We start from the raw sequence: 27,987 nt of genomic DNA, 5'->3' as shown, positions 1-27,987 counted from the left end.
TCTTTATACCACAGAAGTGACAGAACAAAACCGTGAATGATTTGAAAAGAAAAAAGCGCGTACACATACACGTACAATTAGAGAACTATTCATAAAAACTATTAAAAAAGGAACACGAAGACAACACAGGAAGAAAAGGGAGTCCCATGTGGTTTATTTTCTGTTTTATACCTTTGCTTTTCTTCTTCTTTGTAGTTTGGTTGATCCTTGATGCTTTCCCAAACGGAAGAGGGTAAGGTGTTCTAACAATCTCCGTCCCAAAAAATAACTGATCGAGGAGCAAAGTATACTCGCTTCCATTAATTAAGTCTATAGATAATATGCAAAAGTTAGATAATTAATTATTTGATAGTTTATACGATCTTCATGATGAAATGCAGTGACTTCTTGTCTTGAGCTCATAAATAAAACTTAAAAGTTAAAACCATCATAAATATTTGGTTTCTCTCAACTGAAAAAGACCTCTCTCTCTCTCAACCTAAACCCTGACATAGACAAGTGAGTCGCCTACCCAGTACCAAGCACCATGTGAAATGCATAAAGAGTACGTATGGACGTCAGAACGGTACTCATGATCATCTGCCTCTTCTCTCCTCTCCTCTTCCATCTCTCCTCTTCCATTAAAAACATTCTTCCCTACCTTCTCTTCTCTGGTTCAAAATGAACGAACTCGTTAATCGACTTCCATACATACTTGTCCGTTTCAGAGTTAATAATGTCTCTGGAGGGTTCTCAACTGATGTCGTGAGGAATGGATTCATGGTGGATGGCTCAGGCGAGAGGCGACCAGTCCTCGGCCATATCTTTCCATTGAACGACCCAGACTCAATAGAATGGATGAGGTACTCCATTCTCTACAGGCACCAGAACCTACTGTCGGTTCTGGCTTGCACCAATGAAAACGATTTTCCGCATATGGGAATTGTTTTGTCAGAGCACTCGGACACTACTTTCGCAATGTTTCTGCAGAATGATCCTGTAGTAGTGACGACAGAGGAGCCATCTGTGAGTTTCTTTACCTATGCGGCGCGAAAGCATCTCAAGTAAGTTAATCCTAAATTTTTAGTACTGTACCCCGTAGAGCTTCACTTTTAAGTCTATTTTGACATGTTTGTTGGTTGCAGGAGCATTCTCACGGGAATCGTTTATCTCAAGTACTCCGGATGTGCGGGAAATGGGAAGATAGAGATCAACAACATATATATTGTTGGGGGAGTTGCCAAGCTTGGATCTGTGAGCGTGGGAGGGCGGGCTACAAGTGACGTGAGACAATTTTGCGACATGCTGTGGAGGATCAGTCATCGAACAGTGCCAAGCGAATTCGTTTATTTTGTACGCAGTGTGACAGTAGCTGGACCAGGTCAGAATTGGATGGATTTTAATATTGCGAACTCTCCTAATCATCCTCATTGGATGAACAGTGAGGAGTTAATAATATACCATCAAGAAGTCTGGAGAAAGTTGAAGGCAATAAAGAAAAATGATAACCGATTGCATAAGGACTTGAACAATGCATTTAAGAGGAGGCTCAATCACTACAGTATTTTGAATACTGGTTGGATGAATAATGTCATGAGCATAGGTGACCACTATTCCTCTTCTCTCTTGTTGTATGCTCCCTACGACAGCCAAGATGTTTTTGAGTTTGCCAGATTTTGCCGCAATTATCATGCGCACGCTGAAGATAGTACTGGACAAGGGGGAAGTGGTTTTGGGGGAAGACAAGGTTCAAGTCAAGCCTACGGGGCAATTCAAGGTTACGGGGGGCCAATTCAAGGTTCGAGTCAAGGTTACGGGGCTGGTCAAGGTTACGGGACAATTCCAAGTTACGGGGCAGGACAAAGTTCAAGCCAAGGGGCAAGAGGAGAAGTTGCAAATCATGCTATCGAAAGGGCACAATTACTCACCAGCTATTTCCCGGGGTATTTCGCGGTGCTGCATGAGGTGTTATCAGGGTTTCGAGTGTTTATAACACTACCACCTCACGGAGCATTTTTCAGCGTAGCCAACTACTGATGCATTTTATTGGTTCGTTAAGTTCTGAAAACATTATAGTAGGTTTATTGGGTTGTAACTTAAGTTCTACGTTCTGCGTCCTATTCTTGTTTTCCGTAGTTCCACTCAAGAAAACGGTACTATTTTCTTATTTACTTCAGTTTTCTCGTGCATTGAATCAATATGTTGGGTTTTGCCTTTTAAATTATTAGATTTTGGAAACCTTCAATCCAGTTTATCATTGTAAATCTTGTGCCTCAGACTGTTGTTATGTGTTTTGGATTGTATGTGAATTGCAAGCTTTGTTTTTGCATATGGGATTTGAGATTAGCCAACACATGGCAAGCTTTTCCGCTGCCCTAAACCCTTAAACACAAGCTTAAGGGATACAAAACTACAATATCATGATTCAGCGGTGTACAATACTTTTTGCATCTTTAGTGTAATCAGTTTACATTTGAAACTCTCTATTCAATCTTGTGTTGTTTTGTTACACGGTTTTGTTGGGAGTGTTACATTTGATGGATGCCAACAATTGGCCAGACTTTGGTGTCTTCAAGCCAAAGGTTTAAGCTTGGGTTCTTCAGCCCGGAAGCTCAAAAGTGGTTGTCCTCCGGTGACCCCTTTACTTTCAGTGTGGACCTGCCTGATCAAGCACCTCAGTTGGCGTCCACAAATTTGTTTTTGGTTTTTGTTCTATCTCTACTTTACGAATAATCAGTGCAAACACCTTAGCTGAAGAACATGTCGGCAGGAGGTATGAGCTACTCAACATATTTTGAACTGAAATTCATCGAGGTATGATACACGGTAAACATGTCTCTTTCCTTTTCGAATGAATTCATCGAGTATGATCTGAAATTGCGAACCAACAAAATAGAACTCGTGATAGAGTATTTATGGTCCTCAAATTTAGAACCGGAGGTATTTTACTTGGACCTCGCCCCTTTTTTGGCCACTGTAATTATAAACCATTACCCAAAATTGGGTGGTAGAGAAGCAAAAGAGTGACAAACCTACGCAATTTATATTTCTTTTAATTTGGAACTTTTTAGGTCCCAACTCCCAACAATATAGCTGTTCACTCAAAATCTAAAACAGCATTACAGCAACATCCAAAAAAGATATCAAGGGCACCAGACTGTCCGATCTGTCAGATATGCCAAGCATGGCAGGGGGTTTTCAGAAGAAAGCAGTACGTCCTCCTCAGATGCCTGTCATAAGCGGTGTTGAACTTGTCGACTAGCTCGTTCATTGTACTGGGAAAAAATTAAGAAACTAGTTAATATATGGTACTAAAATTGTGAAATCCTGCAATTACAATACAACGTCTATACAGTGTATCCCCTAACACAATTACAAATCAAACATAAGCAGAAACTTAACACAACTCTTGTAGGAGAACAAACTAGCTAAGGCATTAACTACAATTGAGAGGATGTGACTTCCAAACTTCATCATATAGGTAGGTAACCCAAATTTGTTTATGAATCAAACCTTATACCCTACGTCAACACCCACTTTGTTTTAGGCTTGATTACAAAACTTAATATAGGCGTAATAACAAAAACTTTTACCACACTACGAAAACTGTCCACCTGAAAACAGTGCAATGTTTATTTTTCTTTTGTTGCAGGAACTTACACTATTATTGCAATATAATGATGAACATAGAAAAGTTTGGAAGAATATATCTTACCTTGAGCAGTTGGTAAGCACAGCTAGATATGTAATCAGCAATGTGTCATTGTATTCCTACAAAAGAAAACAGAGCAATAGAACCATTGATGAGATAAAGATAGCAGCCTATTCTGTAGTATCTGCAATGATAAACTTTGGTGTGAAGTGATAAGCTTCTTTAGTTGGTATAATCAGACTCATTTTCTTAAATAAAGAATGTGAAAAATCCTTTCCTGGTTTAAGGGGTTTGAATTTCAGGGGTCTTTTGAATTCAAACTATAGCATCTTAGCATTGTCAGTAACCTATAAATTACTAGTCAAATATTACACATTGAAGGGCATAAACAAGACCCAAAATAGTGAATTTTGCAATTGGGAGTTTGAGACGAACAACACTCACCATCAAAAAGTCATCTTGAAATTTCCCCGATTCAACAGCAGGCAACCTTCTGAGAAGACTTGATACTTGTCTTAGCAGCGAATTCTCACAAGGTATTTCTCCTGCATGGAAATAAACAACAAATACCATCAATTCTAGACCTTTCGGTGTACATGCACCCAATAATATATATCTTCTTTCATCAAATGCCAACACAAAAGCATAGAGTTGTACTTTCAAGAAATGAATAGGGTGAAATGACGAAGATAATGCATGTTATGATAGAAAAGCAGTTACAGAAGTAAGTGGCTTTGTATATTCATAATACCTCTTCGCCAAATTAAAAATGGAAAATGTATCTGAAGAGGGAGTTCTAATATATAAAATTTGTTTAGGCATCAATCCTAGAGTTGAGGAAGTTTGAATTCTATCTTGTGACTTTGGCATCTATTTAATTTGAATGTTCTGGGGTCTTTTGACTACAGAAATTTTCTGTGTTCTGATATTGAAATCTATTCCTAATGTAACTCATCTTCTACTCAAAGCATGTTTTCCCCTTTCTGCATAGCTAGAAGATAGTGATGAAGCACTCTAACTCTGCTATTGAGCATCTTGATGGCACTGTGCATTCCTGTAAGATGAGCAGTCAGTGCACACAACCGATAGTTTATAAATTTGTCAAATACTAATTGAAATCTATACTCTTCTGCAAGAAACGTAAACAAGGGGAAAGAAAAAGCATAAGAGGGAGGAAAGCTCACATTGAGTTGCTGCTGAACCTCCATCAGATGGTTTAAGATGAGCAACATGATCTACTGAGATACGTTCAGCTTCCACCGTCTATGAAGCACACCCAAAATTTAGAGAAAAATTGTTTCAGTTAGCCTAATTGATAATAGTTAGATAGCTTTAAAGGTAGATAAGAATGAACATGTCCAACCTCAATGGTGTAGCTTGAACTGACAAAAATTAGCTGTGGAACCCCATCAATGACATGCAGCTCTATAGGTTGTAGTTTTATCACCCACAAAAGACCACAAAATGTTAGACACGAAAAAGAAAAACAGAAATCAATGATTGTCATAGTGACCAAAGATTTGCCAAGTCGCACAACTTCTCCACAAAATAAGACTCTAGAATGCAAAAGGAAAATAGAACTTCAACTTTGCATGTTGACTGACGTGCTAGATCAGACAAAGATGTACAGAAATATCAACTCATGCATGTTTTGGATTCTGCAGATGTACACCCTTTTGTCAAGGTTGGCCAACACCAGTGCTTTAGCACCTCCTTTGCTGTAATTCATAATACTAACAACAATTGTTCAGACTGGTATCCATCCATGGCCGGTTGTTAATTTAAATGGTTTTTTTTTTCCTGTTAATTGACAGGCATAAACAGGTACTGGAAGCAAACCTCAGAACAACACATCACAATGGCAGAAGCTCCCTGTCATGAACCGATTGTCTAAATTCAAAGGAGGAATCCATTTCAAGTTTTCCACTGGTTAGAACTTTGACTATTGGTGCTAATCCACTAGGCATGGAATTATATATTGCAGCTCTTGAAGCTGCACAGTAAATATGTTTGTTCAACTAATTGAAGGAATTTTCATAATCAGTGGGATCAAGGTTCATATAACTATATCACTCGGGTGCAAAATCTTAGAGTATTAATCTCGGGGCAACTTTGTGAGTGTTTGAAACATATAAAGTGTTTGAACACATTTACACTTTAGGAGTCCTTCAATACATATACACTTCATAAACTCAATAGTATCAAAAGCTGCACCTCAAATATCAAAGGCTCATTTACATGAGATAAGAGGCTGCGTCGAGGGCCAAACTGCAACCAACAGAATTAACGTAGTATTATTTTAATCTGTGGGCAATCAAAACTGCTTTAACTACAGTAATAGTCAAAAGGGAAAGAGAATGAAATAAAAAGAGGGCTTCTGAATAATGAAACAACAAGAAACCAGTTAACAATAGAGGTCAGGGAATGTACCAAGAATTGAGAAGTTTACCTCTTCAGGAATTGGTTGTAAGCTTTCACTTGTGTATCCCACAGAAGGAGTTATCAATGCTCTCCTCTTTCCTGAAAGGTAAGCTAAATATAAATTTGTTTCTGTGTATGTATCTAATAACTCTTTTTTTGGTCATTACTATGCATGTGATAACAAAACTCAAAAAGATGGTATCTCAAGCCTAATAGCATTATGCCAACAGGTCAACAATATTTTAAAAGCCATCTTTAAAAATTCAAGCCAATTGCTTTTGATTTTGATTTTTATAATTTTTCTCTCATAGAATGGTAGAGATTTTGGACAGAATTGAAGACATCTCCAACATAAGATACATTACGGATGATCATATTGTTAGCTTGTTACACAATGCCTGACCTAGCAATAAGAGGAAGTACAGCAATAACCAAGAAGTACAATTATCAGTACAAGAGGAATGGCAAGAGGAAAGATCAACCCACAGTGATCCACTTATCAAGTAAATTTATCAAAACTGTACTTTATTTTTACTGTATTCCTAATTATAAAAAGAGTAAGAAACCAGCAAACAAGTACATAATGCAGCTCTTATAATTGTAGCCTTAAGAGTTAGAACACACCTCCGATTCTCATGCCAACCAGAACCTCCTCCAAGCCTTTTATAATCTGAATAGTAAAGTATGTAACACATGATGGCGTATTCGTATAAAGTCTGGAATGCCAACATTCTTAGGAAATATATGCTACAATGAGACAAGATATAACCTGATTTTCATCCACAGGAAGTATCACGGGTGTGCTTTCTCCACTGAATTGATCAACAGTGCTACATCAGAACACATTGCTAGTGAAAAACGTTGAAGGGCAAGATAGAAAAAAATTCCAAATGACATTGCTCACAAATGGAACACAATCTACAGAATTTAGATATCTAACTATGAACAAAATAGCCATTTGTGCGCCTGCATACGTAGTTCATTTCAACCAAATCTCCTTCGGTGGCTGCTGGTCCTTGTCCCTCAACAATCTTTAGGAAAAGGAAACCCAGGATTAACGTTACTCAAGATTAAACTGACTTAATCACATAAGTCCAAGGTCCCTTGTTGCTGGGACAAACTATGCAATTCTATGAAAAGGGAATATGATTCCATTCCACATACCAGGTTTTCAAAATTTGGAGCTCAAATTACCAACAGCTACACTCATGGAATAGCACATCACATATCTTAAGAGTTTCATAGGGCATTGCAAGTGTGAGCAAATGAAATCTAAGTCCTGTCAAGGTAATGTAGAGCTTGCAAGATGTACAGAGATATCAACTCCTGCATGTTTTGGATTCTGCTGATGTTACAACCTTCGGTCAAGGTTGGTCAACACCAGTGCTTTGGCACCATCTTTGCTGTAATCCGTAGCAGAATGGTGAATACTAACAACAATAGTTCAGACCGGCATCCATCCATGGTCGGTTGTTAAGTTATAAGCATTTTTCGGTTAATTGACAGGAATCAACAGGAATTAATTGGAAGCAAAACCTCAGAGCACCAAATCACAATGGCAGAGGCTCCCCGTCATGAACCAAATGTCTAAATTCGAAGATGGAGGAATCCATTCCAGTTTTCTACTAGCTAGAAGTTGGACTATTGGTGCTAATCACTAGGCATGGAATTCTATTGCAGCTCTTGAAGGTGCACAATCAATTTTGTTCACCTAATTGAAGAAATTTTGAATTTTCATAATCAGTGGGATCAAAGGTCAAAATAACTATATCACTCGGGGGCAAAATCTTAAGAGTATTTATCTTGGTACAACTTTGTGAGTGTTTGCATACATATACACTTGATAAGAGTTTGAATATATTCACACTTTATAAGTGCTTTAGTACATACACACTTCATAAACTCATAGTAGTTTCAAGAGCTGCACCTCGAATATCAGAGGCTCATTTATATGAGACAAGAGGCTGCGTCGAGGGCCAAACTGCAACCAACAGAATTAACGCAGTATTACTTTAATCTGTTGCAACCGAAACTACTTCTTCAACTACAGTCATAGCTAGGGAATGAAATAAAGAGAGGGTTTCTAAATGAATGGCACGCCAAGAAGAAACCATTTAACAATAGAGTTGAGGGAATGTATCAAGTATTGATAAGTTTACCTCTTCAGGAATTGGTTGTAAGCTTTCATTTGTGTATCCCACAGAAGGAGGTATCAATGCTCTCCTCTTTCCTGAAAAGTAAGCTGAATATGAGTAATTTGTTTCTGTGTATGTATCTAATAACTCTTTTTTGGTTAATACTATGTATGCCATAACAAAACTAAAAAAGATGGTATCTCAAGCCTAATAGCATTATGCCAACAGATCAACAATATTTTAAAAGTCACCTTTAAAAATTCAAGCCAATTGCTTTTTATTTTTATAATTTTTCTCTCATAGAATGGTAGAGATTTTGGACAGAATTGAAGACATCTCCAACATAAGATACATTACGGATGATCATATTGTTAGTTTGTTACACAATGCCTGACCTAGCAATGAGAGGAAGTAAAGCAATAACCAAGAAGTACATCTATCAGTACAAGAGGAATGGCAAGAGGAAAGATCAACCACAGTGATCCAATTATCAAGTACATTTATCAAAACTGTACTTTATTTTTACTGTATTCCTAATTATAAAAAGAGTAAGAAACCGGCAAGCAAGTACATAATGCAGCTCTTATAATTGTAGCCTTAAGAGTTAGAACACACCTCCGATTCTCATGCCAAGCAGAACCTCCTCCAAGCCTTTTATAATCTGAATAGTAAAGTATGTAACACATGATGGCGTATTCGTATAAAGTCTGGAATGCTAACATTCTTAGGAAATATATGCTACAATGAGACAAGATATAACCTGATTTTCGTCCAAAGGAAGTATCACAGGTGTGCTTTCTCCATTGAATTGATCAACAGTGCTACATCAGAACAGATTGCCAGTGAGAAACGTTGAAGAGCTAGGAAGATGAAAATTCCAAATGACATTTGCTCACAAATGGAACACAATCTACAGGATTTAGTTATCTACCTATGAACAAAATAGCCATTTGTGCGACGGCATACATAGTTAATTTCAACCAAATCTCCTTTGGTGGCTGCAGGTCCTTGCCCTTCAACAATCTCTAGGAAAAGGAAACCCCGGATTAATGTCACTCAAAATTAAACTGAATTAATCATATAAGTCCAAGGTGCCTTGTTGCTGGGACAAACGATGCAATCCTATAAAACGCGAATGTGATTTGATTCCACACACGGGGTTTTCAAAATTTTGAGCTCAAATTACCAACAGCTACCCTCACGGAAATAGCACATCACATATCTTAAGAGTTTCATATGGTATTGCAAGTGTGAGCAAATGAAATCCAAGTCATGTCAAGGCAATGTGGAGATTGGTACTACTGAATAATCATTGAAGATCATAAGGGGTAAGGCCACATCACTGAAACTGTTCACCAATTTTAAGATACCAATTACAGGCAAAATCCTTCCTGAGTAAGCATTATGTGGAATCTTATAAATTCTGTACCTTGGATCCTCACACCACTGGGAAGCTTTAAGGTCCTGGAAGCTTCAAATTTCCAAACAAATATTACATATGAGACTCATACACATTTTAAATACAAAGCTCAATCCTCAACATAACCATCGGGCCCTCAACTTTGAGCTTAAACTTAAAAGCAAAAATCAAAACCAAAATGGAAACAAACAAAACCTCACATACAAAATCTTACCGGATCACTTCAGGTTCCTTCATCTCCGGCATTGGTGCAGCCAAAACAGGATGTGATAGGATTGGGAAGAACCCCATAAACTGCAAAAGCAGCCTCCTTGGCAATCTTTTGGGAAATCTTTCATGCAAATTCTTAGCAGCCACAGGGTTCTTGGGTGGCTCTTTATCTACATATCTGGTTTACCCACAACAACATAATCAATATTCTTTCCCAGAATTGAAACCAAATATGTAAGGAGTGTAAAAGATGATAATGACATTAATCTCAATCACCCAAAATTGTCTGTGTAGCTCCAATCAGAACACTGATAAGCAGTTTGGTAAAGACCCCAAGTTGCATTATGATCAATATGAGAGTATGAGAAGCAAAAATTGGATTTACAAGTTTCAATGCATATGTAAGTCAATAGAAGAATTTACAAGTCACTAGTCTTCCACACAGAACTGAAACCAAAATGTAAATATATGACAGAACATAGAACATAAATTTCAATCACCCAAGATTGAATCTTTAGGTTGAATCAGAACACTGGGAATCAATTTGGGTCCTGAGCACATTGTTATGCAATTCTATAAGATATCTTTCATGGGTGATCAATGTAACTTTAGTTTACTAAATTGAATGCATTTGAAAGTTGATAGAAGAATTTACCTTGGATTTTTGGGAGAACATGGGAGTTGAAGTAAGCTTGGAAATGAGAGAGTTTCCATTTGGAGATAAATGGATAAACCTGGAGGGACCTAAAAGGTGGAAGCTTTTTGAGAAGGAGGGAGAGTTTTGCTAATGTGTTCGGGTGTGCGTGGTACACTCCATGGGGCATTGGTTTTGGACCCGAGTCACCCGACCCGGAAGGCTGGGTCTTCGAGTCAAGTCAGTCAACGGGTACAAATGATTCATGATGGATACATATTTGTCACCTACCCCACAAGTTGAAGCAATTTTTATATTTTTTTTCTTGTTTTGTATATTTGAATTAGCTTTTCTTTGCCTCAAAAATTAGTTCTTGTTTTGCTCAAAAGCTTTTATTTTGTTATATTCTTGGAAGCTTTGCTTATGTAAGAATAAGTTTAACCAAAATATAAGTGTTATGTTTAAAAATAGGGAAATTCGTCCAAACAGTGTCTGAACTTTTCCAGACTATTAATTTTCATACCTATACTTTGAAAAATGTCATAATGGTACCTGAAGTTTTGGCCCCGACCTAATTTCTGTACCTAGCAACAGTAAAGTCGTCAAGGGCGTTAAATTTTGAGGGGTAAATCTGGAACTTCAGGTATTCTCAAGGGAAAATCTTCTAAACAGTGTCTAAACTTTTCCAGACTATTAATTTTCATACCTATACTTTGAAAAATATCAAAATGGTACCTGACGATTTAAGCCTGACCCAATATTCATACCTAGGAACAGTAAAACGGTTGACTCCGTTGAACAGTACCAGAAAAGTATGCCAATAACTACCATGCCCAATACGAGATTCAAATACCAATATCAACATGGTATACCTAGATCTAAATATTCATATACCCGTATCCAGAAGAACTCAGGAAGATCGGCGTACGATGCCAGACCACCGCCAACAGCCGTGCTCAGACCCATACTTGATCGGAACTCGACCTTCATCTACATCGACGACCTGAATTCGGAATCGTCCTCCGACACCCCAGAACCTGACTTAGGGTCCCGCGTCAAGGCTGTCTGGCAGATTGCCCAAACCCATCAAAAAAAGAAAAATTGAAATTGATTTCAGCTGCAAATAATTGAATTTGATTTTTTGGATTGTGGGTTTTGGGATTTTTGATTGAAATCGAAGTAGAGAAGATGCTGGAGAAGATCGGGTTGCCGGCGAAGCCATCACTGAGAGGGAATAATTGGGTGGTTGACGCCTCACATTGTGGATTTGATCTGTAATAGCGAATTCCAACATATCTTCTTGTACCAGAGCTTCTGTTAGGAGTAAAGAACCCGAGTTCAATTTTTTCTCCTGATAGAAAACTGAGGTAGGTAGCTGAGTTCTGCGGCTCTCAACTGAGGTAAGACGAAGACCTTTGACTTCGAGGTCTGGGGGGCAATGTTTGAACCCAACGGTAGTTATTGGCATACTTTTCTGGTATTGTTCAACGGAGTCAACGGTTTTACTGTTCCTAGGTATGAATATTGGGTCGGGCTTAAATCGTCAGGTACCATTTTGATATTTTTCAAAGTATAGGTATGAAAATTAGTAGTCTGGAAAAGTTCAGACACTGTTTGGAAGATTTTCTCTTGAGAATACCTGAAGTTCCAGATTTACCCCTCAAAATTTAACGCCGTTGACGACTTTACTGTTGCTAGGTACGGAAATTGGGTCGGGGCCAAAACTTCAGGTACCATTATGACATTTTTCAAAGTATAGGTATGAAAATTAATAGTTTGGAAAAGTTCAGACACTGTTTGGACGAATTTCCCTTAAAAATATGAGTTGTTTTTCCTCAAAAAGAAAATATCTGAATTGGTTTGCTTCATGTGTCATCACGTCCTCAAGAAGTTTTGATCTCCGAAAATGTCTCACCATGTAGCACTACACTCCAAATGACGTATGATATTTACTTTTTTCTTCACTTTGCTTCTTACTTCTGGCTCAAATGTAGCCGTTTTGTTTTTGCACTTATTAGAAGAACAATTATACTCATCTAAAGGATAGTTTTAAAAGATTGTGAGAGATAAGCAGATCTCAACCAAGTGTATCAAATTCAAAGAATGAAATTATAACAACTTAAAACTGTGTATTTATTATCAGCCATCATATTAGAAGAATATGGAAAAATAAATTTTCAATTTTTGTTAGAAGAGTATGGGAAAAAAAGAAGATTTCAGATCAACACTTCGAATCATATTTTTTATTTTGAAATTATTTTTTTTTAGTATAAAGGGAACCGAACCCATGATCTAGTATATCATAAATAAATCTTCATTACTTAGGCTAACCTGAAGAGCTTGGAGCCTTCTTTGTCAAAATGGAATACAAACAGATTTTATGAACAATAAGTTCTTTTCGTGGAAATTGCAATATTCTTTTCTTAAATCAAAAGAAAAGAAAAAGCCAAAAAAGGAAGAAAGAACCATTCAAACGTGACGAAGACTCCCCTAAACTTCATAGCAACTTACAAATATTTTCCCCTTTTCCCATTGGGCTGTGTCCTTTCCTCTTCAAGCCAACGGGTGGGGGGGCCCAAAACCCTCCCCCTTACGAACAATCTAGACTTTCCACGTGGCACCAATCAAACGCGGGTGGGGCTCCCACAAACCGCAACACCCAAGAAAAACCCGGAAAAAAAAAAAAAAAAAAAAGGATCCAAATTAATTGGCAAACAGAAGGATCTAGAAACCCTAGTGAGTCCACTATAAAACCCATCGCTTCACTCAACCTTAAAGACCAGTACGCTTTTCTCTCTAAAAACTTCTTCGTCTTCTTCGTCGCGCTCGCTCTCTCTGAAACCCTAGATCTGCTCCGAAAACCCTAATTCCGAGCGGCAATGGCGGACACCGAGACGTTTGCCTTCCAGGCCGAGATCAACCAGCTTCTCAGCTTGATCATCAACACTTTCTACAGCAACAAGGAGATCTTTCTCCGTGAGATTATCAGCAATGCCTCCGATGTGAGTCTCCTTGGCTTTTATTTGTTAATATGGATTCGATTTCAGTATTTGAAAAGCGTTTCTTGATTGGTCGTTGTGGTTTATTGTTCTTGTTTGGATTGTGAGCGATTGCATTATGGACTGGTTTTCTTTACATCTAGTGTTGGATTATTAGAGATCTGCGACTCTTCAGACTTGATTATTGATTCTAGGGTTTATGATGGTTTCTTAGTAATAAAAGAGTAAACAATCTGTGGTTTAGTTGTTAATTGGAAATCAGTAATGAAAATTAGATCATGATTTGTGTGGTATTGTGCAGCTGTTGTTTGAAATCAGTAGTGAAGGGTTTTTGACTTGGGTGTTTCTTTGTGGCCTGATAGCTCTTGTGTTTTTGTTTAATTTTGTAGGATTTGGGGGTTTAGGGTTTAGATTTTAGTTAGGGTTTTTGTATTGTTGTGTAACATGCTTTGGGCTCGGTGATAATCATGATCAATGGCATTCTGGGTGTTTTGTATTTCTAATAAATACCATATGCATGTCAATCATGTGGAAAGGAATAGTTGTAGTTGGTGCTTTTAAATTGGAATTGGTAGGGTGCATAGTTTATGGGGATGAAATACATATTCAAGGAATTGAGTTTCATTTAAGATGTTTTGTTTTGATTGTGAGGATGCTTGTTAAGCTGCAGATTAATTAATTTACCATTGAGGGGTTCTTGTATCCAGGGTTGGTTTTGCTTGAATTTGTGCCTTTTTGTTTTACCAAAGTTACTTTTGCTATTTATGCAGGCTCTTGACAAGATTAGATTTGAGAGCTTGACTGACAAGAGCAAGCTTGATTCTCAACCAGAGCTCTTTATCCACATTATCCCCGACAAGACCAACAACACATTGACTATTACTGACAGTGGTATTGGGATGACAAAGGCTGGTAAGTTGCTTTGCTTTTCATTATACACTTTTATATAAATTTTATGTTATTGCAATATTGAAATTAATGAGTTTGCTTTACTTGTGTTTTCAGATTTGGTCAACAACCTTGGTACCATTGCAAGGTCTGGAACCAAGGAATTCATGGAAGCCTTGGCTGCTGGTGCTGATGTTAGCATGATTGGTCAGTTTGGTGTTGGTTTCTACTCTTCATATCTTGTTGCTGAGAAGGTCATTGTCACCACCAAGCACAATGATGATGAGCAGTACATCTGGGAGTCTCAAGCTGGAGGATCTTTCACAGTGACCAGGGACTCTGGTGAGCCTCTTGGCAGGGGTACAAAGATCTGCCTCCACCTAAAGGAGGACCAACTTGAGTACCTTGAAGAGCGCAGACTCAAGGATTTGATCAAGAAGCACTCTGAGTTCATCAGCTACCCAATTTCCTTGTGGATTGAGAAGACCACTGAGAAGGAGATCTCTGATGACGAGGATGAAGAAGAAAAGAAGGAAGAGGAAGGAAAGGTAGAGGAAGTTGATGAAGAGAAGGAGAAGGAGGAGAAGAAAAAGAAGAAAATCCAGGAAATTTCTCATGAATGGTCATTGATTAACAAGCAAAAGCCCATCTGGATGAGGAAGCCAGAAGAGATCAACAAGGAAGAGTACTCTGCTTTTTACAAGAGTCTTACCAATGATTGGGAAGAGCACCTTTCTGTCAAGCACTTCTCAGTTGAGGGTCAGCTGGAATTCAAGGCCATCCTCTTTGTCCCCAAGAGGGCTCCATTTGATCTCTTTGACACAAGGAAGAAGCCCAACAACATCAAGCTCTATGTCCGCCGTGTCTTTATCATGGACAACTGTGAGGAGTTGATCCCTGAATACCTTGGCTTTGTGAAGGGTATTGTTGACTCTGAGGATCTTCCCCTCAATATTTCCAGAGAGATGTTGCAGCAGAACAAGATCCTGAAGGTCATCCGCAAGAACTTGGTGAAGAAGTGTATTGAGATGTTCACTGAGATTTCTGAGAACAAGGAGGACTACAACAAGTTCTACGAGTCTTTCTCGAAGAACCTCAAGCTCGGAATCCACGAGGACTCCCAGAACAAGACCAAGCTTGCTGATTTGTTGAGGTACCACTCAACCAAGAGCGGTGATGAGATGACCAGCCTTAAGGACTATGTCACAAGGATGAAGGAGGGCCAGCAAGATATCTACTACATCACCGGTGAAAGCAAGAAGGCAGTTGAGAACTCTCCTTTCCTAGAGAAGCTTAAGAAGAAGGGATATGAGGTGCTGTTCATGGTTGATGCCATTGATGAGTATGCAGTTGGTCAGCTCAAGGAGTATGAGGGCAAAAAGCTCGTCTCTGCCACCAAGGAGGGTCTCAAGCTTGATGAGACTGAGGACGAGGCAAAGAAGAAAGAAGAGTTGAAGGAGAAGTTTGAGGGACTCTGCAAGGTTGTCAAGGATGTGTTGGGTGACCGTGTTGAGAAGGTTGTTGTGTCTGACCGTGTGGTCGATTCTCCCTGCTGTTTGGTGACTGGCGAGTATGGCTGGACTGCCAACATGGAAAGGATCATGAAGGCTCAGGCTTTGAGGGATAACAGCATGGCTGGTTACATGTCTTCCAAGAAGACCATGGAGATCAACCCCGAGAACCCAATCATGGAGGAGCTCAGAAAGAGGGCTGATGCAGACAAGAACGACAAGTCAGTGAAGGACCTTGTGCTCCTTCTCTTTGAGACTGCCCTGCTTACCTCTGGGTTCAGCCTTGATGACCCCAACACCTTCGGCAACAGGATCCACAGGATGTTGAAGCTTGGACTGAGCATTGATGATGATGCTGTTGAGGGTGATGCTGACATGCCCCCATTGGAGGATGTTGATGCTGAGGCTGAGAGCAAGATGGAGGAAGTCGACTAAACCAGAGATCCGACCCACCAGTAGATGTTTACTTTTTGCGCAGTAGTGATATTTCTATCTTTTTATTTTATTTTACATGGAACCTCTTAATGTTTTGGATGGTTGATGGGGTTTTGCTATCGGATATTATAATTTTTAATGCATTTTGGTAACCCATTTAATCTCCTATCTTCTCTTATTCTTTTAATTTCTGTGAGTTTATCGTGGATATGTTTGTGGTTGAGTTTTTATGTTGTGTTGATGTTACCTGATTGTTAGTCTTAACATGTTGATCTTACTGGAATACTGGATTGTAAGGTGTAAGCCAGAAGTAAAGGCTGCTGCCCTTTTGCTATGGCCTTGATGACATGTTCGTAATTGCTCTTTGGCATAGAGGTTTCTCTATATGATATGAGGTTCTGTGGATGCTGAATGTGCAGGAGAACTTTTTCTTTCAGAGAGGTTGAGGTCGACTAATGTTGACACCTTAGGGTTCTCTGCCCCGGAGCTGTTGTGAACTTAACGGGGCTCGGTTGGGAGGCCTCTTCTTCCTTAGCATCTGTAATTCTGTGCTCTGGTGAAAAAACGAAGTCTACATACTCTCTGACATCTTCCAGTTGTTGAAGATATGGAAATGTCAAGTTGACAATTACAGATACTCACACCTTCTGAACATTCATAGAATCCAGAAACTCTATTGTTTGGGAATGAAATTTCATCTTTCTAAAAGTGGCTGGGTAACATGGAAACTATCATTGTCCCTATGTACTTACTTTTCTTCTTCGGTCTAGCAAATGTTCAGTCCTTGATCATCGGTTAGCCGACTTCGTTTTTCTTATTTGGTCATTGCTGAATCAACAGTTATCATTGGTGTGATATGAACACACCATTTGTTAGCAAAACTTCAATCCTTGATCATTGGTTAGCCGAATTTCGGGTGCGAACGAGAATAATAATATATTGGTTAAGCATCCATGTGTCTCTACCACTGAATACACACCTAAGACAAGTATCTAAAATTCCTTCAACCAATTCAGTATAAAAACCAATGACATTCTTGGCTCTACATAATCAAGCTAATCCGATCAGAGACATTTTTAACCTTTCTTCTCAGAAGTCAGCACCGTCAAAGAATGACAGTTGCAGCAGTGACGGTAGAATATAGATTAAACATCAACATCAAGTGTATTTTTAACCCAACCACCTTTCATAAGATTAGGTATTATAGAAAACCCAAAATCAAAACCGACATATCATTAGCGCATGGTCACTCGTTGAGCATCAATTACACATCCAAAAATATTCAAAATAAACAACAAATATGGTATGAAAATTCTCTACCTGGCCCTTTACATTAGACTGGACCATATTCTTCGGAAACATGCAATCGGAATAAGTTAATTAAAAAATAATGTCTCCGCCGCTTAAAATGGAAATTCGAACTTCTAGGTGTCGTCGACTTGTGAGTGAAATACAAAGCTTGGGAATGTTGTGGTGATGTCTCTGCTCAGAAAACAAACAAAAAAAAAAATCATGGTTATACTCCGAAGTCGAGCATTATGTAGTGGATCTATAAACAAGTTAAACTAAATGTGGAATCTGTAATCCGGATAACAAGATTAGGGTGACACTTTTGGTTGAGAAACCAGTTAGTGTCAAAAATTGTTATTACTCTTAAAGCCAGCATAGGGGAAGGATTGGTGTGTGTGAGAGGCTCTAGCATGATATTATTGTATCTGGGACTTACTTGAGGTACTGAAGAGTCATGTTTTTAAGAAGGGATGGGTGCCGCAAAACAAGGCTCCTCCACTCTTCCTTATCGATCCTCCCATCATGTTTTGTATCAGCTTCCTCAAATGTCTGAAACCAAGTTCCAAAACAAAGAAAGTAAAATCAAAATCAACTTCAGTAAGAGACCATAAACTCCTCCCACTTAACCAACATGTTCCTTAAATCACAGAAATGAAAGACGGATTGAGAAAGCACCTTATCAATTATACTTTCTATCACCTCGTCTGAAAGATTCATGCCAGATTCCGCTAGGGTAGCCACTACCATTTGCTTCACCTAAATGTAGAAATACATTAGTTGTTAAAAACAGATGGAAACTTATAAATGAAATCAAAGATAACAAATGAAACAAAAATATTACCTCCTGCCTTTCAATGAAGCCTTGTTGCTTGAGATCGTATAATTGAAAAGAAACTGGAATTTGACATCATAAAGATCAGTAATACATAAACTATACTGATCAAAGGCTTAAGTCTTATGTTTCGCATTGATATACCACAGAGTTAGCAAAATAAACGTCGTTTTACAATCAACAGCAGGAAATATTCATAATGAATTTCAGATACATACACTCAATCTTATCGTCGATGGGGGCGTTAGGATGAAAGACAGAGAGAGCGCGAGCAAACTCTTCAAAACCTAGTATTCCATTGTGCTTTGTGTCAAACAAGTCAAATACCTGCAAAAACAAGTGATAAATAAGTGGTTCCTTATTAAGACATTAAGAAATTGCCTTGAGATGGTCTAATGATGGAATATACAATAAAGATATGCGATTAAAAAAGACTATGACAAGTTTGATGAGGATTTAATGTCTCACAGAAAAACGTACACGATCAGCAAATAAGCTCTCTTTCTTGTTTGTCTTGAATAATGCCAATTGAAACTCCTCCTACACAATGGCATAAAAGAAAGACGAGGTATGAAGCAAAACGAAAAGAAAAGAAAGTAATTGAGCAATGAGAAAGGGACCTAGAATATGAGAATCTGCAATATGGGAAACCCAAATGTATACAGGGGAAGTGTTCCCAAAGGAATAGAAAGAATGTACAAAATACAAACCTTGTTGATCAATCCGTCATCAATCACTGCACTGCTGATCTTCTTAAATAACTCATAAAGTGCCTCTATTTCACTCACGCTAACTGCATAAAAAAGGTAATAACAAATTCAGTAGAATCAGCATCTATTTTAGTTAACACGAAGAGATTCAAACAGTGGATACGAATACAAATTTATCTTGGGGTTAAATAACATACACACTGTCTCTCTAGCTAGAATTTCAGGGTCTTCTAATCCTCTCGATTGTTTATACAAGTCAAGATCACAGCACCTCAGTAGGGAAGCACATAAATGCTTTAACCCCTCTATGCACTGCAACATGATATTTTTCGGAGATCAAAACACTCCATACCTGGTTCACATGAAAAGAGTAGAAATGAGACATTAAAATTCAAGTGTTTCATTTAGATTCAACATTCTATAACTTGTGAATAACAAAACAAACCTTTTAACCATTTCCTGCTTCTTTTTACACACACCCAAATGCCAAGACCCGTGGAGCAGCCAAACCTAGATCTGTCTTTGACAGATAGATGAGCTTATATTAGAGAAATATCTCACAAAAAAAAAAAAAAAAATTGCTCTTTTACAGCATAACAACAGACCGACAATTAACTGAAACAAGCAAAGTATATAACTGAACATGAAAGTCTTGTAACATCAAATAGGGCCTAGCACATCTGAGTCTTAAACCGAAAAAAACCGTCATAATGCAAAACTTAGCTAGACAGTCCTAATCCAATATTCAAACACTCTTTCAGTGACAATTTCATGATTTACTCGTATCTATCAAACCAGTGACCTTTACAGTACCTCACCACAGATACACACTCGCTCATTCATACCAAAATCAGTATTGGAGTCTCAAAATAAAAATGGATTTGAATATGAAAAACACACACATTCTTATCATCAATACAATCCTCAAAATCACCAGACCAATCTTCAATCTAAACCATAAGAATCGAATTCAAACGACGAATCTTCACCCAGCTAACTGAATTTCTACCATTCTCAATGCCTCACAACACCAATTGGTTCAAAAATTATAAAATCAAAAAAGCATAATTGAAGAAAATTCAAACTAAATTTGAACTTAAAAGTTTATGAAAGTGACTATGCTGACACCAGAATCATTCATACAAATTCTATATGAAACCATCTAATCATAAACAAGAATGGGTTTTGAATCCGAATCCGAATCCGAGATCCAACCACAGAAAACAACAAAACCGAACAGATGAGCATATACAAATTGAAACAGAGATAGCTAAGCGATCTGGGTGGTGGCCCAGAAAATTGGGAAAATCAAAAAACAGGTGAAGATATCATAAAGATGAGATTTTGATTTCAGAATTTAGAGGATTACATGTAAAAAACCAATCTTTACTTGGAGAGAGAGAGAGACAGAGATAGAGAGAGAAGGAGGGTGGTGGTGGTGGTGGTGGCACAGGATCTCTGTGCAACTGGGGGTGGCTTTAGAGAATCTGAAGAACAAGGGCTAAACAAGGAATGTGATTCTTAGAAAGAAGAAGAAGAAGAAGAAGAAGAAGAAGAGAGGAGGAACAAGAAGAAGAGCATGGCGATTGTGTTGTGTTTTATGACGTCAAGTGGAATACGACGCCGTACGGGAGTTGGATTGGCGGATTGTCATGCGCCGATAATGCATTATTGGGAGGTTTGGGGGTTTGTTTTTTCTCTCTTTTTTTTCTTTTTGGGGGATTTTGAGAAAAATAAAATTATCTCTAAGCAATCATTCTCAAACTTTTTTAAAGTCATCATTATTAGGTATTTTGAAATTTTTGCCATGGTTTTTTTTTAAAGCGTGAAATTTATTTATATAAATACAAACACGACGCGACATGTGACGATAAAAATGTCTAAGAAGTTCAACACAACATAATATATACTGATAATCACTTTTTTTTTTTTGAATGGGCTGATAATCACTTTGGGTGATTCTAGTTGGACCTCCAATTTTTTTAAATTATTAATAGACTTTGTCAAGTCATATGAAAAGCCAAATAAGGACAAAGAGAATAAAATGAAAAAAAGTCTTACCTCCCCCAAATATAACATTCAATTAAAAAAAAAAATTCCAGAATTTCCTTATATTGTCTATATAGTTTTATAATTTACCTAAAACAATTAACTAAAAATAATAATTTCTATAGATGGCCCATAATTTAATACAAAAGTAAATTCAAAACAATTTGATTTGGAATTTCTTTAAACTAAATTCATTGAATATTATGATATAGTTATTACTCGATCTTCCAACCAAAACCCTCTTCTTTTAGCATATTCAAAGGGATTCTAGCAACATATTAAGATCGAGAACCGACCCTCTAATTAATTTTGGTGGATGAGAGACCTACTCATAAGAGAGCAGTATCATGTGATTTTGATTCATTCTTATTCTCGTGGTTGAAGATATAGATAAAAAGTAGAGTAACAGATTGTTGTATTCATGTTCAAGGGTGTTTTGATAAAAATAAGGAGGTCTACTTAGTTTTTCAAGTATTCTAAAAAGTAAATTAGAGGTATACTAAGTATGGGAGGTCCAAATAGCAAATTTGGAGGTCCAACTAGAACCACCCAATCACTTTTTATATAAAAAGGAGTTTCAACAACGACGAAAGCAATTCGCAATAAAATTAACGGTTGATTTATCAAACTTAATGACTACAATTAGATATTTCTAAACCATAGGAGTAAACGTAACCATGACTCTAAAGCACAGGGACAATTTTAACGTCTGCGCTTTATAATAAAGAGATTTGACGACGAAAAAGGAAAGCAATTCGCGATAGAAACCTTATCTGACTAATACCATATTTGATGGAAATAAGTCACTAACAAAACACGGGCGACACCCAGAATTTATCGGATGTCTTGGGTTATGAATTACAAACTAAGGAGAGGTGGCATTTATACAACACCAAACTAAGGAGTAAGGAGAGGTGCATTTATACAACACCTTGTCCATAAACTTAAAAGCAATATTGGGGAACCTCAAATGGTATCAAAATCAAAAGAAAACACGAAACCAAAACTCTTATCAACAAAAAACAGTTAGAAAAGAACAAAACCTCAAAACCTCGAGGCCCATTGGACCAAAGGAGTCGGTCCAGTTAGGTATGAATTTGTACTCAGTAGTCCATTTCGAATATCCAAACCAATTATGACCGTCCATCAGAACCATACATATATAATGCGAAAAATCGCAGAGAAAAGTGGAGTAGAACAGAGAGAAAGGAAGAAGAAGAAGACGAAGAGTAACAAAAGCTATTTCCTTCTTTTCAAATCAAAATTATTGAAAGCTTTGAAATTAGGGCAAACAAGCAAGCAAGCTTTTCGAGCTGTGAGTGTATGAGAAGCGAAAGCCCTGAGATTCCAATCCATGGGGAACCGAAAAGAACGACGTCGTCTTGCCGCCATGTCCAACTCTGGTCGCAGAGTCAAGCTCGATCTCTTCACCGAACCCCCTGGTACTCTCCCTCTCTCTCTCTGGTTCTCTCTCTCTATATGTATATATATGTATATCTATGCATGCATGAATTTATCTATATGATTAATTGAGTAAATCAGATTAATCTGTGCTCTTCTAGTTGTAGCTAAGTTAGATTGTATTCTTAATTAGACTGAAGAATTGTAGCGAAATTGCTGAAATTTATTGTAATTAGGGCAATAAGTTTAGGGTAATTAGGGCAAATTATGTTGAACTAAAGATTGTATTGTATGTGGCTGTGTAGGAGGAGATTTGGGTGGCTCTGCTGAACATGAGGGAGTAGGAGGAGAAGTACATTCGAAAGGCGAGTCTGGGTTACCCAATTCACCATCTTCTTCTTCAGGTGGGTTCCGTCAGTTTTCTTCAAAAAAAAGGACTTTGTAGGGAGGACATGTGTGCCCAACATTATGTTGTTCTCGGTGGAATTATGGAAACTATTATGTACAAGACATTGTTATGTTGTTTGCCCTCCCTCCCTCCCCCAAAGAATTTGTTTTCGGACTGTAGGTTGGAGGACATTCACTGGTCGGCCACAGTGAAATTATGAATCACTCCCCATTCAGTTTGCGCTTTTTGGCAGCGTCAAATCATTCTGGAGATTTCGGCTGGGAAATTTTTCTATCGGTTCGTATGTCCCTGGCTTTATTGCTTTGCGCCCTGCTGACATTTTCCTTCCATTTGTAACAGGTGCTTGCAATGAAGAGATCCGGAATTCTCAGTTCAATTATTATATTGCATGCTTAGACAGCTTTCGCCTCTCCCAATCTTAGTTGCAATTACTTCCATTCACATAGATATTGTAGCCTTTCTGTTTGCTAAGGTTTTCATATGTTGGTGATTACTGAAGGAGGCATTAAGAAGGATTGAGTAGTATTTGACATGCTAGTATTATTATGTCTGCAGGTCAGCAACCAGAAAATCCGCTGCTTTTACTTGGCCAGTATAGTGACGAGGAGTTGGATGATGGCTCAAATAAAACTCTTAGTGATGCTGCTGTAGAGAATTCCTCGCCTCAGAATAATGATGAGGTAATCAGAATGAATTTCTCTTCTTTCCTTCCATTATACCTCATGGCCTCACCAATCTTGATCTCAGTTTCTGAGTACCTTGGTGCTTGTACAGTGTTCTCTCTCTCTCTCTCATTTTTTTGTTGTCACAAATTTCTTAGTTAACATGCTAAATGCTTTGCCTTTATCAGGTTAAGAGTGCGCTTAATGAATTGGGCCAGAATTTGGACATCAAAGGCGGCGATGAGCCTGCTTCTCATAAATTCAATCAAAAGGAAGTGGATACGAACTCTGATACACTGGATCGTGATCAGAGCATGGAAGACAGTGATAAAAGAGAAAATGGTGATCTGGCCCCCAGGGATTTTCGTACAGAAGTGGATTTGACAGAGAAAGTTTCTTTGCCTGAAAGTTCTAATGTACAAGTCATTGGTGATGTCAGTTCAGGTTGGAAGATTGTGATGCATGAAGAAAGTAAAAGCTATTATTACTGGAATACTGAAACTGGGGAAACTTCATGGGAAGTGCCTGATGTTTTGGCTCAAGCAACCAAGTTAACCTGTGACCAGCCTTCTGTTGATGAAAAAACAGAGAATGTACCTGTAGGTACACAAGAGCATTCTAATTCTGACGTGATTGAAGGGTCTTCCAATATGGTTCCTCAGGGCATATATGGGGATGGGTCCCAGATGAATGACTGGAATCTAGGATGCCATAATGGATCAGAGATTGATCCCTCTTCTCATCTTGTAAAATATACGGAGGCTCTGTTAGAGAGATTGAAGTTGCTACAACGGTATTCTCTCCACCCCTCCTAACTTCACATAGAAATACATCTTATCATTTACTTATTTTCTCATTCATTCTTCATTAGTTGTATCTTTCCTATATATTTTTTTTATAATAATTACTTCTTTGTATGCTTCAGGTCCAAGGATCAAGTGCAAGGCGTTGACTGGATCACAAAGTACATTTTGGAAGTTGAAATTAGACTGTTTGATTTGAAGTCACTTTTTTCCTATGGGTCATCTCTGCTTCCATTCTGGATGCATTCTGAAATACAGCTTAAGCGGCTTGAGAGTGGTATTAATGATGAAATGTCCAACATTGTTAAGTCTGGAGAATCAAATGAAGTTGAGGCATCTCATACATCATTCTCCCAGGGAGAAATAAATGTCCCGGAAAGCATGGGGTCTAAAACTGAAGTAGATCGAGCAGAAAATAAGCAACTTATGTCCTCTCTAAATGATTATCAGGGTTCTCTTAGTGCGGATACAGTCAGTGAAGATCAAGAAGTTAAAGACTCCATTGTAAAAAATGAGCATGTTTCTGCAATTGGCTCCCCAAGTAGACATATGGAGGTTGGTGCAAGTGAACAAGTCCATGGGATAGTAGTTTCTGATGAGTCAACTATTAAGAATGAGGTTTGTGCTGAGGAAGATGTTGACATGGATGTGGACATGGAAGTTGAAGATTCAAATCCAGCAGGAAATACAGCTATTTCTTATGCATTGCATGCCCAGGAGTTCACTGGAACAGAACAGCCAAATCAGTCTAGTCCACCTTCCCTATATACATCGCTAGTTTCAGAGGATACTTTCGCGGTTCGACCTCCTCCAGATGAGGAATGGATTCCTCCACCCCCACCTGATAATGAACAGGTTCCTCCGCCTCCACCTGATGAGCCACCACCTGAACCTCCATATCCTCCACTTCCGTCTTACTCTGAGACAGGACAACCTCCCTATGCAGAACAGTATAGTTACTCCTATCCAGTTCCCAGTTTTGAATATTATGGACATGCAGTTGCTGAAGCACCTGGTGGTAATTATTATGGACACACTGAAGGATGTCAAGTTGCTATACCCCATGTACCAGTTTACTATGGTGCAGTTCCTAGCACCTACACTGAAAATGCTCAGGTTGTGGCAAATCCTGTTGCGCCTGTCGCATATTATGGGCTTCAAGATGGAACAGTACCTGCCGCACCTGTAGTCAGTAGTGTAGACTCACAATTTCACAGTGGGGCTGCTCCTCTTAGCTCTGACAACCTTGCATCTGATCACCCTAGATCTATCAACTCCTTTGAAGGAGCAGGCAGCAGTGGTTCAACTGTGCAGGCTCCATCTACCTCAGCCACAGTCCAAGCATCTGCAACTATTATGGAAAAAGATACTATTGTTCCATTAACTAATTCGGTCTCTACTGCTGCACCTATTCCGGCTACATCAGTGGTTGCGAAGGTTCAATCAAAAGGTAAAGCTTTTGATCTATGGGTATCTTTGTTGCTCATGATAGTGTTCTCAGAAAAAAACCTTATAAACTTGGTCTCATGTATGGACTTTTTACTGGTTGAATTTTTGGTAAGTATGCATCATTACTAGATGGCTGATATGGTACTTCAGCGGCCTGTTATATATTTTACAGCTGTTCAATTAAAGTGTAACTACTATTTTTTTTTTTTGGAAAGTTATTTCTGACTATATTAAATACAGTACGTGTTTTTCTTGATTGGATAACATGTATTCAGAAGGTACAACTAGTTAAAGAAATGCTCCATAATAGTTTTAATCTTCCTTCAAGTATGTCCTACTTAACAAACGATTGTAAATGAAATCTATGAAGGTGTTGATGTTGCAGTACTGCCACTCTTGTTCTTTTGTTCTGTTCTTGAATTCAGCAATGACAGATTGCAACTCATTGGCAATATAATGTGTAAAAGAGAATTTTTTTTGTCTTTTTGGCTTATTCCCCTCTAGCCTGCATAGTTGCATATATTATGAAAACAACAAGCTGACAAGTACCTTTTTTTCATTTAATCATATGATATTAAACCTGCTAATTGACGACATGTATATACAACTCTCATTATTTAATTCTCTTTTCAGTTGCACGTACTAAAAAGCGGACAATCCCAGCTTCTTCTTCCTTGAGGTCTAATAAGAAAGTCTCCAGTTTGGTAGACAAGGTATGTTCCCTCTCATCTAGTTTGCCACGATTCTACTCGTATCTGAATATTTTGGATTCACCTGAATTTAATATGTAAATTTGAATCAGTGGAAAGCAGCAAAAGAGGAGTTGCTTGAAGATGAGGAGGAACCTGAGAATACATATGAGTTGCTAGAGAGGAAGCGACAAAGGGAAATAGAGGTATGCTGGAATTTATTTATACAAGTTACTTTGTTTTGACTCCTGGTTTCTTACGTTCCTATCCTTGCAGGAATGGTATTCGCAACAAATTACGAGTGGAGAGGCCAAAGATAATGCTAATTTTCAACCTTTGGGCGGCAATTGGTATGGGAACTCTTTGGTTAAAGACATTTTTCAAAGAAATTATTTAGTTTGCTTAGCGGCAGTAGGGATGAAATTCCAACAAGATTTGCATATGTATTCATACATGTATATGCATAATTGTGACTTAGTTGTTTTCTCCATGTTGTATATCTACTTCAATGCGATCTTATGTGATGTGAAATTCTGTTTCATACAGGCGTGAGAAGGTGAAGCGAAGAAAGGCTCAGTTAGCCCGTGAAGCTGCACAGACTGCACCTGAAGCACCTAGTAATGGGAACCAGCAGCCCGATCTAACAGAACTTTCAAGGGATCTGCCCTCTGGATGGCAGGTATATGTATTTACTGGAACCCTTATTTTCCACGAGCCATTGTTTACTGGCCAGTAATTTCACTCTTTAATGGACAGGCTCTCAAAGTAATCCTTATGTGGATTAATTTCATGCCTTTGATGATCAATTACATTTTATGGCTTTTGAAATATAAACTTTGCTTTGTCCGATTTTCAGGTTTACTGGGATGAATCCTCAAAGCAGGTTTATTACGGAAATACTGTAACCTCAGAAACTACTTGGACGAGACCAACAAAATGAGTCATTTGACTCATTTCAAATTTTGAAATTTTTTGAGAAGATAATGTGTTTTTGCTTTGTATAGTCACCCTTCAGTTAGCAGTTACATCACTTGCCTTCTGTTGTGCTCAAGCGATCTTGTTATCGTCACAATGTTATATGCAACTAGTTGCAAGTACTTCTAAGAAGGAACCTAGGTTTTTGTTGCAATGGAAAATCCCCCTTTATGCATCCTTCAAAGGAGGAAAGCATCTAGTACTAGGTCAGCTTTTAGCACATTATGCAAGTTCGTTGACAATTTAATTGTTTCTCTTGTTGATTATCCTTTTTTTAAAATTTATTTGTTAACCGAAAATATCAAGATGTTACAGAAACACAAGAGTACTCTTTCGTAGTTCCATTTAGCAGTTGTCCAAAAAAATAAAAAAAACACAATAACTGACGAAGAAAAGAAAAGATAACGAAGAAGAAAAGTCAACACTAAACTCTG

General features: G+C 38.1%; 5 protein-coding genes and 1 pseudogene across 14 annotated transcripts; 3 read left to right on the top strand and 3 right to left on the bottom strand.

Moving 5' to 3' along the window:
* The first annotated feature begins 534 nt into the window (after positions 1-534).
* On the top strand, positions 535-2,223 carry LOC133734894 (uncharacterized). The gene is made up of 2 exons (XM_062162533.1): positions 535-1,043; positions 1,125-2,223. Exons 1-2 carry the CDS (start codon positions 661-663, stop codon positions 2,014-2,016), a joined length of 1,275 nt encoding a protein of 424 aa, XP_062018517.1. The 5' UTR covers positions 535-660; the 3' UTR covers positions 2,017-2,223.
* A 3,408-nt stretch (positions 2,224-5,631) lies between these two features.
* Positions 5,632-7,516, bottom strand: LOC133730242 (peptidyl-prolyl cis-trans isomerase FKBP16-1, chloroplastic-like; annotated as a pseudogene).
* LOC133733591 (peptidyl-prolyl cis-trans isomerase FKBP16-1, chloroplastic-like) lies at positions 6,966-10,607 on the bottom strand. 3 transcript variants are annotated; one of them, XM_062161229.1, is made up of 9 exons: positions 10,473-10,607; positions 9,822-9,995; positions 9,617-9,651; positions 9,119-9,212; positions 8,948-9,008; positions 8,803-8,848; positions 8,212-8,282; positions 7,980-8,033; positions 6,966-7,763 (listed from the first exon to the last, which is right to left on the bottom strand). In XM_062161229.1, exons 1-9 carry the CDS (start codon positions 10,529-10,531, stop codon positions 7,710-7,712), a joined length of 648 nt encoding a protein of 215 aa, XP_062017213.1. In that variant the 5' UTR covers positions 10,532-10,607; the 3' UTR covers positions 6,966-7,709. The 3 variants fall into 3 exon arrangements, with proteins under 3 accessions (XP_062017213.1, XP_062017214.1, XP_062017215.1); XM_062161230.1 differs by lacking the exon at positions 6,966-7,763 and having other exon boundaries at positions 7,807-8,033; XM_062161231.1 differs by lacking the exon at positions 6,966-7,763 and having other exon boundaries at positions 7,807-8,033; positions 9,119-9,200.
* Positions 10,608-13,225: 2,618 nt separating this feature from the next.
* LOC133731569 (heat shock protein 90-2) lies at positions 13,226-16,450 on the top strand. The gene is made up of 3 exons (XM_062158939.1): positions 13,226-13,453; positions 14,221-14,362; positions 14,456-16,450. The coding sequence occupies exons 1-3, from the start codon at positions 13,331-13,333 to the stop codon at positions 16,282-16,284; spliced, it is 2,094 nt and encodes a 697-aa protein (XP_062014923.1). The 5' UTR covers positions 13,226-13,330; the 3' UTR covers positions 16,285-16,450.
* A 1,049-nt stretch (positions 16,451-17,499) lies between these two features.
* Positions 17,500-20,829, bottom strand: LOC133731570 (calcineurin B-like protein 3). Of its 3 annotated transcripts, none has more exons than XM_062158941.1 (10): positions 20,486-20,829; positions 19,562-19,636; positions 19,314-19,468; positions 19,117-19,199; positions 18,875-18,946; positions 18,625-18,733; positions 18,416-18,468; positions 18,250-18,330; positions 18,011-18,123; positions 17,500-17,766 (listed from the first exon to the last, which is right to left on the bottom strand). In XM_062158941.1, exons 3-10 carry the CDS (start codon positions 19,435-19,437, stop codon positions 17,709-17,711), a joined length of 693 nt encoding a protein of 230 aa, XP_062014925.1. In that variant the 5' UTR covers positions 19,438-19,468; positions 19,562-19,636; positions 20,486-20,829; the 3' UTR covers positions 17,500-17,708. The 3 variants fall into 3 exon arrangements, with proteins under 3 accessions (XP_062014925.1, XP_062014924.1, XP_062014926.1); XM_062158940.1 differs by having other exon boundaries at positions 19,562-19,632; positions 20,486-20,828; XM_062158942.1 differs by having other exon boundaries at positions 18,887-18,946; positions 19,562-19,632; positions 20,486-20,824.
* A 1,518-nt stretch (positions 20,830-22,347) lies between these two features.
* On the top strand, positions 22,348-27,833 carry LOC133731488 (uncharacterized). Of its 6 annotated transcripts, none has more exons than XM_062158850.1 (10): positions 22,348-22,607; positions 22,872-22,970; positions 23,531-23,655; positions 23,826-24,430; positions 24,563-25,890; positions 26,523-26,602; positions 26,692-26,784; positions 26,855-26,928; positions 27,125-27,257; positions 27,435-27,833. In XM_062158850.1, exons 1-10 carry the CDS (start codon positions 22,520-22,522, stop codon positions 27,516-27,518), a joined length of 2,709 nt encoding a protein of 902 aa, XP_062014834.1. In that variant the 5' UTR covers positions 22,348-22,519; the 3' UTR covers positions 27,519-27,833. The 6 variants fall into 6 exon arrangements, with proteins under 6 accessions (XP_062014834.1, XP_062014838.1, XP_062014836.1 ...); XM_062158854.1 differs by having other exon boundaries at positions 22,558-22,607; positions 22,872-23,251; XM_062158852.1 differs by having other exon boundaries at positions 22,558-22,607; positions 22,872-23,314.
* Positions 27,834-27,987: the final 154 nt, after the last annotated feature.

The sequence above is a fragment of the Rosa rugosa genome, chromosome 2 (assembly GCF_958449725.1).
Source record: "Rosa rugosa chromosome 2, drRosRugo1.1, whole genome shotgun sequence".
Taxonomy (NCBI): domain Eukaryota; kingdom Viridiplantae; phylum Streptophyta; class Magnoliopsida; order Rosales; family Rosaceae; genus Rosa; species Rosa rugosa.
Note: the sequence above shows the minus strand (reverse complement) of the source record. Positions and strands in the feature narration are given on the sequence as shown.

What these genes read in the sequence shown, in the direction of transcription:
- LOC133734894 (XM_062162533.1), top strand. Translation starts at nt 661, where the DNA reads ATGAACGAACTCGTTAATCGACTTCCATACATACTTGTCCGTTTCAGA. An exon ending in GCGGCGCGAAAGCATCTCAA is followed by an intron (nt 1,044 to 1,124) that starts GTAAGTTAATCC and finishes TGTTGGTTGCAG; the next exon opens with GAGCATTCTCACGGGAATCG.
- LOC133733591 (XM_062161229.1), bottom strand. Translation starts at nt 10,531, where the DNA reads ATGGAAACTCTCTCATTTCCAAGCTTACTTCAACTCCCATGTTCTCCC. An exon ending in TGTTCTCCCAAAAATCCAAG is followed by an intron (nt 9,996 to 10,472) that starts GTAAATTCTTCT and finishes TGGGTAAACCAG; the next exon opens with ATATGTAGATAAAGAGCCAC. An exon ending in AAGGAACCTGAAGTGATCCG is followed by an intron (nt 9,652 to 9,821) that starts GTAAGATTTTGT and finishes TGAAGCTTCCAG; the next exon opens with GACCTTAAAGCTTCCCAGTG.
- LOC133731569 (XM_062158939.1), top strand. Translation starts at nt 13,331, where the DNA reads ATGGCGGACACCGAGACGTTTGCCTTCCAGGCCGAGATCAACCAGCTT. An exon ending in TTATCAGCAATGCCTCCGAT is followed by an intron (nt 13,454 to 14,220) that starts GTGAGTCTCCTT and finishes CTATTTATGCAG; the next exon opens with GCTCTTGACAAGATTAGATT. An exon ending in TATTGGGATGACAAAGGCTG is followed by an intron (nt 14,363 to 14,455) that starts GTAAGTTGCTTT and finishes TTGTGTTTTCAG; the next exon opens with ATTTGGTCAACAACCTTGGT.
- LOC133731570 (XM_062158941.1), bottom strand. Translation starts at nt 19,437, where the DNA reads ATGTTGCAGTGCATAGAGGGGTTAAAGCATTTATGTGCTTCCCTACTG. An exon ending in CTGATCGTGTACGTTTTTCT is followed by an intron (nt 18,734 to 18,874) that starts GTGAGACATTAA and finishes TTGTTTTTGCAG; the next exon opens with GTATTTGACTTGTTTGACAC. An exon ending in TAGAAAGTATAATTGATAAG is followed by an intron (nt 18,124 to 18,249) that starts GTGCTTTCTCAA and finishes ACTTGGTTTCAG; the next exon opens with ACATTTGAGGAAGCTGATAC.
- LOC133731488 (XM_062158850.1), top strand. Translation starts at nt 22,520, where the DNA reads ATGGGGAACCGAAAAGAACGACGTCGTCTTGCCGCCATGTCCAACTCT. An exon ending in AGCGACAAAGGGAAATAGAG is followed by an intron (nt 26,785 to 26,854) that starts GTATGCTGGAAT and finishes CTATCCTTGCAG; the next exon opens with GAATGGTATTCGCAACAAAT. An exon ending in ATCTGCCCTCTGGATGGCAG is followed by an intron (nt 27,258 to 27,434) that starts GTATATGTATTT and finishes TCCGATTTTCAG; the next exon opens with GTTTACTGGGATGAATCCTC.